General features: G+C 39.6%; 1 protein-coding gene across 1 annotated transcript; it reads left to right on the top strand.

Annotated features, from left to right (window-relative positions):
• The first annotated feature begins 254 nt into the window (after positions 1–254).
• On the top strand, positions 255–12,120 carry MPZL2 (myelin protein zero like 2). The gene is made up of 6 exons (XM_059068289.2): positions 255–501; positions 1,476–1,642; positions 1,910–2,120; positions 4,847–4,994; positions 8,013–8,088; positions 10,096–12,120. The coding sequence occupies exons 1-5, from the start codon at positions 444–446 to the stop codon at positions 8,074–8,076; spliced, it is 648 nt and encodes a 215-aa protein (XP_058924272.1). The 5' UTR covers positions 255–443; the 3' UTR covers positions 8,077–8,088; positions 10,096–12,120.
• Positions 12,121–12,761: the final 641 nt, after the last annotated feature.

The raw sequence follows: 12,761 nt of genomic DNA, 5'->3' as shown, positions 1-12,761 counted from the left end.
TCACTTCTCAGGCGAGCCTGAAACCTGTTTTTAAAAAAAACGTGTGTGTGTGGGCCAGAACCAAAGCAGCCTGGGACATTTCAGACGGGCACCACCTCCTCTGGCTGTTTTCAAGGCCATCCAGAGGCCAGGGTCCAGATAAACTGAAAAGTTAAGACAGGACTGCATGGGACTTTTTGCAGACGCGCTTGTAGCGCGGAGGGTGGGAGGGAGGAAAGGAAGGAGGGAAGGAGGGCGTTGAGCGCTGAGGCCCCACCTTTCATTCCAGCACCAGCAGAGCAGGAATGACTCACGGGCACGAGTGCTCAGGTTCCCATAGGTGAGGGACTGACTCCCCTCTCCAGAAAAACGCAGTGTGCTTTCCTCCTGGAGTGGCCTTGGCAGGGTGCTGGAACGCTCGGTCTGCCCGGTCTGGTCTCTGGGGCCAGGGCTGGGTTTCCCTCATGTATGGCAAGAGCCCTATGCGTGCTGTGCTTTTTCTCCTCGGCATACAGCTCACAGGTAAGAGCTCGCGGGCTTCTCTGAGCCTACCTCCTTCACTGCCTACCCTACAAAGTTAGCTAATTGTCGAAGAAGTTGCAAGAGTCTTTTTTTGGAGCCTGAGCCACAGTTGCATTTCGTTTTAGTTTTGACTTTAGTGAAACTGAAGTGGTGGGTTGTTTTGGGGGAGTTGCTTTTGGAAAAACAGGTTTAGGTGTGTTCTCAGGTGCCAGTGATTCAGGCACAGAGAGGGTTTTCTAATCTCAGGTTACACACCATTTTTTGTGGCTACTCTCAACCTCCCACTGCTGGCAGAACCTGGCACTTCGATTTCTGTGTGTGGGTCTTGTCTGGGGCTCTCGGCAGCACTGGGAAAGCTGAGATTGTTAAGGAGAGAGACCCACTGTGGCTTTGTAACTGCCCCAACATGCACATTCTAAATGTAAATATCATGCTAAAAAAATGCCGCGTGGTATAAAGGTTCCAGAGGCGCAGGCAAGCTAAACTGGCTGGGACTGATTAACTCAGTTTCTGCAGAAGACTAGGAACAGTGTGAAATTCACACAACAAGGACTCTTTCTGGAAAACTTACCTGCTAGGGGACCATAAGACACATAACATACAATGCTTAATCTGAATACATGTCTAATTCATGTTCTGATTAGTTCTGATGTTTTGTTTCTGCTTTCAATTTTATTTGCCGATGTTTGTAGTTTGTTACAGCAGTTTTGAAGTGGGTACCATGAGGCTAGGGTATCATGCTTTGGAGAAAGTGAGAGCACTGTGTGGTATTTTTAGTTGTTTAAGGAATGGAAGGGTCAAGGTTGCATGTAGGTAGGAGTATGTAGACTCTGGGTGAAGTGAGTTTGAGTGAGAGCTGGGGCATCTCTGTTCTGTTTGATGCCCTACTCAGACCTTTATTTTGGTAGTGTCAGCAGAAATTCTCTTAATACACATCTCCTGTTAACCCTTCCTTTCCCTTTTTTTCATTTCAGCTCTTTGGCCAATAGCAGCTGTGGAAATTTACACTCCCCGTGTGCTGGAGGCTGTCAATGGGACCGATGTTCGGTTAAAATGCACTTTCTCCAGCTTTGCCCCTGTGGGTGATGCTCTAACAGTGACCTGGAATTTCCGTCCTCGAGATGGGGGGCCTGAGCAGTTTGTAAGTAAGGGTCCCTTGGTTAGGAAAATAAGCCAGTCCATGTCTCCTTGCCCTTCCTGTATTTTTCTTAGCAACAAGCACAGGGTTAAAGCTGGGCAACAAATCAACAGACAGAACTGAGAGGCTGGCGAAGGGGAAAGCAAGGGGTTCTTGCAGGAGAGCTGCAGACAGGGCAGTCAGGCTTGCTGGCGTTTCTCTTCTGGTCCTGCCATCTCAGCCTCCCTGCCCAGGTACCAAATAAGACCTTTGGCCATTTCTCCTCTCTAGGTTTTCTACTACCATGTGGATCCCTTCAGACCCATGAGTGGGCGTTTCAAGGACCGGGTGGTCTGGGATGGGAACCCTGAGCGGTATGATGTCTCCATCCTCCTCTGGAAGCTACAGTTTGATGACAATGGGACATACACCTGCCAGGTGAAGAACCCACCTGATGTTGATGGGCTGATAGGGGAGATCCAGCTCAGCGTTGTGCACACTGGTAGGTGATGCAGAGAAAAATCGTTTTGGAAAGCGTGTGAGCTTGTAGAAAAGAGAGGGGCAAACTTTTGTGATGGCTGAAAGAGTGGAGAGAAGGACCAACCCTTTGGATCTGGAAACTGCAGAGGGAGAGGGAAGAGTCCTGGGATAAAAAAGAGAAAGGCTTTGTTTGGCTGTGGAAAGAAACAGAAAATAAAGGGACCTAAGGAATCTGTTACAAAAATGGCATTGAGATCGTGAAAGGGAGAGGAAGCAACCCTCTGATAAAAGGCTAACATAATAGGTCCATTCATTCACTCATTTATTCACAAGGTACTATTGAGTACCTACTCTGCATCAGGCACTGTCCAAAGTTCTTGACATGTACTATCTCATTTAATTCTTGCAACCACCGTTGGAGGCAGATACCAATAAGGGTAGTTATTGTTTATTGAACACTTCCCATGTGCTAGGGGATTTACGTATCATATCTAATCTTTACATGTCATATCAATTTATTGTGCTCTTAGTGTGCTTCCCCCCCCCCAATTTTACTAATGAGGAAATCGATGCTCATAGAGGTTAAGTCACTTGTCCAAAGTCATGGAGCTCATAAATGGAGTCACTCAGAACTCAAACCCAACCATCTCTGTCTCCAAAATTGTGCTCCAAACTAAGGCGCTGTATTGCCTGCAGTCCTATAAAGGACAACCTGGAAAACTGCCAGACAACCAAAAGCAAAGACCATAAAACTTACAAGTTGTAAATTTGGGTTTGAGTCACTGCTACAGTTTACCAGCTGTAAATAACTTTTCTTTTTCTCCCATAAAGTGAGAATAATATAGCAAAGATTATGGTGAGGATTAAATGAAGTAATAAAAATAAACCCCCCCAAACTCTTGAATTGTACTGAAAATTATAATAGTTACCATATATTGAAAGTTTATTATGTGCAGGCACAGCGTGGAACAATTTACATAAGCAATTTTATTTTTTATAAGAACTCAAGAAGTGAATATTGTTATCTCTATTTTATACATTGAAGAAACTGAGGCTCAAAGAAGTTAATTACCCCAAATCACACAGGACCTGGTACTTTAACCTAGCTGTCTCTGCTGTATGCTCTTAACCAATACACAACATGACTACCCAAAACGTAAAAGCCTATAAAGTGGTATCATTTCCTCCTTTCATTACTAGTATCATCCTTCAAGGCCCTATCAATAGAGAGCCGTATGACCTTGGAGAAATCATTTGAGTATTGAAAGAAGTAATGTAATGTCTTTGGTGCTCAGTTTCTTATCCTGCAAAATGAACAGGTAGATAAGAACACATGGTTCTTCAACATACTCTTTGAGAACCTAATGAATGCCATAACCCCTGTTTACCATAAACAATGTACACACACAATATGACATGGATTTTGTGGGCTTGTGCCCTGCCCCCCCCATCTTCCTTCATAGACTCCAGGCTGGGAACTCCTGGGCTAGATATTCTCTAATGTCTTTTCTGGCTCTGAGGGTTCATTGAAATTTAAATCAGAAATCAAGGTAAAAATTAAGAGACCCAGGCTTCACAGACTCTAGCCTGGTTTAGGGACCCTTCCTTTTGGGTTCTCTCTTGCATCATATATCTACTAGACTATAGTTACTGATTTACTTGTCTGTCTTTCCAGTGGGCATGTGTTCCTTGAAGGTAATGTCTCTTTTGGCTTTGTATTTCCATCAGAGTCCCTGGAACATAATAGGCCCTTAATAAGCCTGAATAAATGACTGACCGCATGACAGAGGGGAGAAGGATTCGGGCAGAAATAGTTTAGACACTGGATTCGATTAGGTCAGCGATAACCTTACCCCACTAGGTAGATCAACTGGCCAAGTGGTTCTCAAACTTTAAGCATGCATCAGAATCATCTGGAGGACAAATTAAAACAGATTGCTGGGCCCCCCTGTAATTCAGTAGGTCGGGGGTGGGGCCTGATAGAACTCGCATTTAAAAGTTTTCAAGTAATTCTGTAGCTGCTACTCCTAGAACCAAAGTTTGAGAACCACTAAAGTAGTCTGTATGTTTTTCCTACTTTTTTTTTTTTTGGCCACACCACGCAGCATATGGGATCTTAGTTCCCCAATCAGGGATTTAACCTGCGCCCCCTGCATTAGAAACACGGAGTCTTAATCACTGGACCGCCAGGGAAATCCCTGTATGGCTTTTCTACTGCTACTAGACTTTACAAAATTAATATCATAGAAGAAAGGAAGATTTCATTTAAAGATGAAAATACACCCCTTAAATGATTCCATTTAAGGATGAATATCTTGGGACTTCCCTGGTGGCGCAGTGCTTAAGAAACCGCCTGCCAATGCAGGGGACACTGTTTTGAGCCCTGGTCTAGGAGGATCCCACATGCCGCGGAGCAACTAAGCCCGTGTGCCACAACTACTGAGCCTGCGCTCTAGAGCCCGTGAGCCACAACTACTGAGCCCGCATGCCACAACTACTGAAGCCCGTGCACCTAGAGCCCGTGCTCCACAAGAGAAGCCACCACAATGAGAAGCCCGTGCACCGCAACAAAGAACAGGCCCCGCTCGCCGCAACTAGAGAAGCCCGCACACAGCAACAAAGACACGATGCAGCCAAAACTAAATAAATAAAATAAATAAATTTATTTTTTAAAAAAAGGATGAATATCTAGATTTCATTATAGTCTTCCTCTTTTCAGAACCCCAACTTGATCTTTTCTCCTTACAGTACGCTTCTCTGAGATCCACTTCCTGGCTCTGGCCATTGGCTCCGCCTGTGCACTGATGGTCATAATAGTAATTGTGGTGGTCCTCTTCCAGCATTTCCGGAAAAAGCGACGGGCTGAAAGAGCTCATAAAGTGGTGGAGATAAAATCGTAAGGCTGGGCAGTTCTGGGAAAGTCTTCTTTTAACATTGTTTTATGGCAACTCTTGGTATTTTAGAGTGGGGCTAAATAATTGTTGAACAGTTGTTCTTCCTCTTGAGTTAATCTTACATAAAAGAATTCAAATTCACAGGATGGATAAATTAGGGTGTGAATTAGTAACTTTAGCTTTTTTAAAATTGAAGTGTAGTTGATTTACAATGTTGTGTTAGTTTAAGGTGTACAGTAAAGTGATTTATATATATATGTATGTATTTTTTCAGATTCTTTTCCCTTATAGGTTAATACAAAATATTGAATATAGTTCTTTGTGCTATACAGTAGGTCCTTGTTGGTTCTCTATTTTATATATTATAGTGTGTATATGTTAATCCCAATCTCCTAATTTATCCCTCCCCATTCTTTCAAACAAACAAACCATAAGTTTGTTTTCTATGTTTGTGGGTCTAGTAACTTTAGTTTCTTAATTTTACAGATTTTATTATAAGCTTTCTTTACTATGCAGGATTTGATATTATAAATATTTACTTATGTAAAGCTTTTCTAGGATATTCCTCACTTAAAAAATTAATTAATTAATTTTTGGCTGCGTTGGGTCTTTGTTGCTGCACACGGGCTTTCTCTAGTTGCAGTGAGCGGGGGCTACTCTTCGTTGTGGTGCGCGGGCTTCTCATTGCGGTGGCTCCTCTTTGTTGCAGAGCACGGGCTCTAGGCTCACGGGATTCAGTAGTTGTGGCTCTCGGGCTCTAGAGTGCAGTCTCAGTAGTTGTGGCACACCGGCTTAGTTGCTCTGTGGCATGTGGGATCTTACCGGACCAGGGCTTGAACTCGTGTCCCCTGCATTGGCAGGCGGATTCTTAACCACTGTGCCACCAGGGAAGTCCTGGATATTCCTCACTTTTAATGTAAAGCACACATTTCTAAGAACCACTGGACTGTCAGCAGGGCCTCTATGAATCAGTGCCTAGCAAAGTCAGCCATGCTGATATAAGGTGCTTAATATATTTTTTTATTGAGATAAAATTTACATATAATAGAATTCATTATTTAATGTTCACAAAGTTGCATAACCATCACTACTAATTCCAGAATATTTTCATCACCTCCACAAAAGAAACTCCATACCCTTTAGCCATCACTCCCTATTTTCCCCTCACCTGCCCCTGAAAACTACTAATCTGCTTTCTGTCTCTATGGATTTGCCTGTTCTGGACTTTTCATATAAAGGGGATCATAAAATGTGTGACCTTTTATGTCTGGCTTCTTTCTTATTTATTTATTTATTTATTATTTATTTGGCTGTGTTGGGTCTTCGTTGCTGTGTGCGGGCTTTCTCTAGTTGCGAGTGGGGGCTACTCTTCGTTGTGGTGCATGGGCTTCTCATTGCTGTGGCTCCTCTTTGTTGCAGAGCAGGGGCTCTAGGCGCACAGGCTTCAGTAGTTGTGGCTCACGGGCTCTATAGCACAGGCTCAGTAGTTGTGGCGCACGGGCTCATTTATTCCGTGGCATGTGGGATCTTCCTGGACCAGGGCTTGAAGCCTCGTCCCCTGCATTGGCAGGCAGATTCTTAACCACTTTACCACCAGGGAAGCCCTGTCTGGCTTCTTTGACTTAGTATAATGCTTTCAAAGTTCATCCATGTTATAGTACTTCATTCTTCCTGTGGCTGCATAATATTCCATTATATGCATATACCACATTTTGTTTATCCATTCAGTTGATGGACATTTAGGTTTTTCCCACTTTCTGGCTATTTCGATTAATGCTACTATGAACATTCATCTACAAGTTTCATGGGCATATGTTTTCAATTCTCCCGTGTATATAACCAGGAGTGGAATTACTGGGATATGTAGTAACTCTGTGTTACCTTCTTGAGGAATTGCTAGACAGTTTTCCAAAACAGCTGCACCATTTTATATTCCCACCAGCAATGTATGAGGGTTCCAGTTTGTCTACATCCTCAACAGCACTTGTATTGTCTGTCCTTTTGATTATAGCCATCTAGTGGGTGTGAAGTGGTATCTCATTGAGGTTTTCATTTGCATTTTCCTAATGACTTGAGCATCTTTCCGTGTTTATTGGCTATTTAAATATCTAATTTGGAGATGTATCTATTCAAATATTTTGCCCACTTTAAAATTAGGTTATTTGTCTTTTCATTGTTAAGTTTTAAGAGTTTTTAAAAATATATTTTGGCATATACAAAAGTGTCTTATTATAGGATTTGCAATTATTTTCTCCCATTCTGTGGGTTGCCTTTACACTATCTTGATTAGTGTCCTTTAAATTTTGAAGAAGTCCAATTTATCTTTTTTTCTTTTGTTGCTTGTTTTGTTGGTGTCATATCTAAGAAACCAGTGTCTAATCCAAAGTCAAAAAGATTTATGCCTATGTTTTCTTCTACGAGTTTTACAGTTTAGTTCTTACATTTAGGTCTTTTACTCATTTGGAATCAATTCTTGCATATGGTGTGAAGTAGGAGTTCAAATTTATTCTTTTGCAGTTATTTTTCAGCTGTCCCAGCACCATTTGTTTCTTTTCCTCAAGAAATATTTACTATAGTAAATAGAATTGATTTTTAAGGAGACTAATGAACCCAACTCTGAGTTGAATAGAATACAATCAATAAAGATGACTTCTACGTCAGTCTTTTTTTGTTTTTGTTTATTTTATGCTTTTCTTTTTTGAATAGGAAGTAGAATTAGAGGTAGAATACTAATGGTAAACTAAGGTGTCTGCTTTAAACCTGGAGTTCCCAAATAATATTCTCTTCTAGAATTATTCTGAAAAGTGTCTAAGTTCAGATACCCAGGGTCATGTGGAGGTATGAGTATTATTAGATAGCGCTAACAGGTTTAGCGCTCTGTAAGCTTGGATCTACTCCCAGGTAGCATACAATTCTTCCCCAAATTTGGGGGAATATATCTCACCTGAACCTTTGTAGGATTTGCCTCCCTTGCTTCTTGCCTTGTTCCCCTGACATTGGTTTCTGCTTCTATGTTACAGAAAAGAAGAAGAAAAGCTCAACCAAGAAAAAAAGGTTTCTGTTTATTTAGAAGACACAGACTAACATTATTAGATGGTAAGGTTCACAAATGGGTTCATTTCTTTCCTTAGCTTTTTTTGGCTGCATTGGGTCTTTGTTGCTGTGCGCGGACTCTCTCTAGTTGCGGTGAGCAGGGCCTACTCTTCCTCGCGGTGCGTGGGTTTCTTATTGCAGTGGCTTCTCTTATTGTGGAGCACGGGCTCTAGGGCAAGGGCTTCAGTAGTTGCAGGACGTGGGCCCTAGAGCACATGGGCTTCATAAGTTGCAGCACATGAGCTCAGTAGTTGTGGCTCTCAGGCTCTAGAGTGCAGGCTCGGTAGTTGTGGCTCACAGGCTTAGTTGCTCCGCAGCATGTGGGATCTTCCTGGACCAGGGATCAAACCCGTGTCCCCTGCATTGGCAGGCGGATTCTTAACCACTGTGCCACCAGGGGAGTCCCTCCTTAGCTTTCTTATATGGCTCATTTCTACTGTGGATCTCCCAGATTATATGATAGGTGTTTCCTGTATGAAATTAGAGGAGTTGGGCAGAGAGATAAAAGGCTTCTCTTGTGTTATCGATTGCTTCCCCTTTGAGTATGTTTTGTGCAAAGGACAGGAAGCTAGACCCTACTACCAGTAAAGCTGAGAGAATTCTATGATTATTTGAGGCTTTGGAGTTATATTTACCACCACAAAGAATAATAAATTAACTTTCAACATGTAAATAAATTTTTTTAAATGAGAGAACTAATATCTGCTTTTATTCTTTTAATTATAAACTAATTATGGCATTTAAGAGAGTGACTCAATAGATATGCTTGACATTTTGACAGGAAAACTTTTGTATTATTTGGAATTGATTTCTACTCCTCTCATTTAGTTATTGGGACTATGAATCCAATTTTAGTGGTGTGTAGTTTTGTTTTTCCAGTTTTTAGGTTTATTAGGCTTAAAAGGTAGGGTGAGTTATTTTTCATATGATCACAATTTCTTCTATTCTCTGAAGTAGGTCCACTATTATTATTTGCAAAAAGAGCCACATTTTTATAGCCTAAAGCTCCAGTGAAAGTTCTCAAGGATTTATAAAATAGAATGTGGAGAAAAATGGTTCTATTGTAAACCTAGAAAAAAAATTTGTTGTCAGATTTTTACCAAGGGCTATTTTTAAAATCAAGCAGATTTTCTAATAAGCCAGAGTCATGGAAAAAAAAGATGGAGGCTGTTTAAGATTGAAAAAAATTTAAGGATTCCAAAAAAGAGGGGATATATGTATATATATAGCTGATTCACTTTGCTGTACAGCAGAAACTAACACAATATTGTAGAGCAATTATACCCCAATTTAAAAAAGAAGAAATTTAAGGAAGTAACACAATCAAGTGCAGTGTATGATCCCTGACTGGATGGATTTAATTTGAATAAACTAGTTGTAAAAAAGATTTGGGGGCACAATGGGAAAGTCTTAATATGAAAATTTTCAATCTGGACAATAGGGAATTATTGTTAACTTTTATCAGGTATAGTAAGGGTATTGTGGTTACACAGGAAGATGTCCCTATTTTAAAAATGCATATTGGAGTATTTAGGGTTAAAATGTCAGTAATTTGTTTTAAAAACTTTAGCCCCCACCAATATATGTATTTATAGCAAATAAGGCAAAAAAAACCCTTTAAAATTAAGTGACGGTGAATTCCATACACTGCCTTCTTTACTTTTCTGTATATTTGATTCTGTTTATAATAAGGGGTTGGGGTGATGGTGGGGGGGGGGAGAGAGAGGAATGAATGCATGCGAGTGAGCAGCTATGGATCATCCAAGTGTCCATGCAAGGCAGAGACTATGAATTAAGCACACTGACCCTGAGAAATATGTAATAAGGATCAGGAAATTTCTTTTAAAAGTTAAGTTAGAAGAGGACAAATATACTTAAGAATATTTTCCTTCACAATGGAGAATAGATCATATATATACATATATATATATATGTATTCATAATGCCAGGTACTCCTGTTACACTCTTGCCATATGCATTATCCATTTAAACTTTTGTTTTGTATTTCAGGAAGCTGAAGATTTCCAAGAACAAGAACCCTGAGATAAGTTGGAGTTAATGGAAGCTTTTCTTTGGGTTTTCCAGTTGTGACCTGTCTTCCAACCAGCTCTGCAGTATATAACCACCTAGACAAGCAACGTTCCTCTGGTGCCAGCATAGGGCCCTTCTTGAGCAGATACCAGCAGACTCACACACAGCCCTGTTACTAAGGTTTTATTTAATTTCAGAGTACAAATATTGTATTTTTTTCAAATGCTCATTAGCTTTTATATACTAGGAAGCTACATTTTTGCCCTTAAACACTCCTTGTGGATTATGACTTGTATACATATATATTGGCATCAAATGGGATAAAAGTCAACTTGTGTGTCATAACATTTCCTTTAATATATTAGTTTCCTTAGAGCAGCATTCTTGCTACTAAAGTTAACATGTTTACTCTTTCCTTCTCACACTCTCAATTAAAAGGTGAGCTAATTCTCCCAACTGTTTTTGATTGATTAACAGAAAATGCTAAATTCAACCTGTTAAAGAACAGTTTTATTTTTATGTCTCTCCTTAAGTATGGGACACATCTTATTTTATCGAATTTCTTTCAATACCCTAGATGGCAGGTTTTTGGTTTTGTTTGTTTTCGGTCAATTGATCCAAGGTTTACAGTAGTACAAGTCTAAACCACAGAGTAACTAGGGAAGGTTACAGAAATGCTAGTAGATTGACAAACGCCACCTCAAGATGAATTGCTTGTCGCCTTTTTTCTCTGCTGTGACAAGCAATCAACAGCTCAGATCTTTCATGAGCAGTGAATGACTGTTTAGCTTACTATAGTTTTTCCCCCAATTCAATTATTTATAACAACAAGCAAAATCTATGCTCATTTGTAGACTGGAATCATTAAGCAGTTAAATGGAAGGTTTCTGAAAGAGTATATTACAATTAAAAAATTTAGGGCTAGTGAAAAAAATCACCCTAAATGCTAATAATTTTGTATAGTGTTATACAAAGCTCTGAGAACTGGAAGAGATTAAATTTTTTTCTTTTATTTATTTTTTAATTCGGTTGTTTATTGCATATGGGGGCAAAGAAATACCAAAACTAACAGAATGAAACCAACTTTGTTTCTTTTTTCTCTTATACTAGTAGATAAAACAAACTTTATAAGTGGGTCATGGAAAGAAGAGTGCTTTTGAAAAAGTGTCTAGTCTCCCAGGGTCTTTCCAAACTTAAGCTACTGCAGCACTTATTTAAAGAACAGAAAACATCTAAACGTTTAGGAACCTCTCCTCCTACCCCCTGCCCCCCATGTTAACAGCTTGATATTTTCAGTTTTCACCATCTAGGCTGAAGATGTTATTTCTTTTAAAACTGGAATTTCCAAATAGTTAATCTGTATTTAAAGATGATGAACTTTGATATTTTTTCCAATACTAAAAAAAACCCTGGTATAATTTACATGTGAACCTTGATTCTGAAATGTATTCCATACCTGTCTCATTTTGCCTTTTATACTGTCTAAAAAAGTACAGTTTCAGTACCCAGTTTTGAAAGTAAAAATTAGATTTAAAGTCTATATTACCTTTCACATTTTCTATTTTTCTCTATAATCCAACCTTTGAAAATATAGTAACTGGGTATTTCCTCAAACAGACGGCCTGGGTGATGTTCCATAAGTGTAAAGAGGTAGTTAAAAACTCATGGAAGGTGTTTCCAGCAAAACTTGTAGCTTTTGTGTCTTGGCTAAATATTCAAGGATTAATATAGCCTGGCTGCTCAGTGTCTTTTACTTGAAGAGAACTTTTGTATTTTAACTTATTTTTTATTGTGCCTTAAACACTATGTAAATAACCTTCAGTAATAAAGCATTACAATTACGTAATTTGCTTTTATGCAAATCTAAAATTTTTACATAGCAGGTCACAGAAAACTGATGGGAATACCTTTTATCTTCACTGAAAAATTTTCTTAGAGGCAGCCTGGAAGTCAATAATGGATAGAATTAGCTTCTACTGGATAAATAAACCTGTATGAATTTCCACATTGCTTCAAATAACTGAGAATTGGGCACAACCAACTACTTAGTTTGGGGACTCTTTTGAAGGAACAGTATCATCTCTTCCATTTGATACTCTTGCATTACCTTCTTAATAGAGAAAACTACCAGCTTTCAAGTCTAGTAAAGGAATGGGAGTTGAAAAACGGAAAGTTATTAACTTTCCCAAAAGCTGAAGCATATTTTCGTTCCTCTCTTGCTTTCATTAAATATACATAGATTCCAGAATAGGTTGACTAATGATTAGAGCAGGGTACCATCCCATCTCTTTTTCAGAAGAACGTGACACCGTCTTTTCATTTCACTTCAAGCACTTCCTCACTGTTCCAACCAAAAGTGGCACAAATCTCAGCTCCTTTTTGTAATGATTTCATCATTGCCACTGTCAACAGCAATTTAATAAACACCCAATTTAGCTAAGTACTGAACTGGATGCTGTAATAGCTACACACACAAAAAGAACATGAACCAAACAGTCTTGAGGCACAAATTGACAGGCCTAATACATATTTATCTATTCACTGACTGATCCTGTATGATCTCCTAGGTCCCTCTGAACTCTAAATTTATAGAAATCTATTCTGAGAGCACTCAAATAAAATAATCTGTAGGGAGTAAAAAGGAC

This window comes from Kogia breviceps, chromosome 7, assembly GCF_026419965.1.
Source record: "Kogia breviceps isolate mKogBre1 chromosome 7, mKogBre1 haplotype 1, whole genome shotgun sequence".
NCBI lineage: Eukaryota > Metazoa > Chordata > Mammalia > Artiodactyla > Physeteridae > Kogia > Kogia breviceps.
The sequence above is the reverse complement of the archived record's forward strand: the minus strand, read 5'-3'. Positions and strand labels throughout refer to the sequence as shown.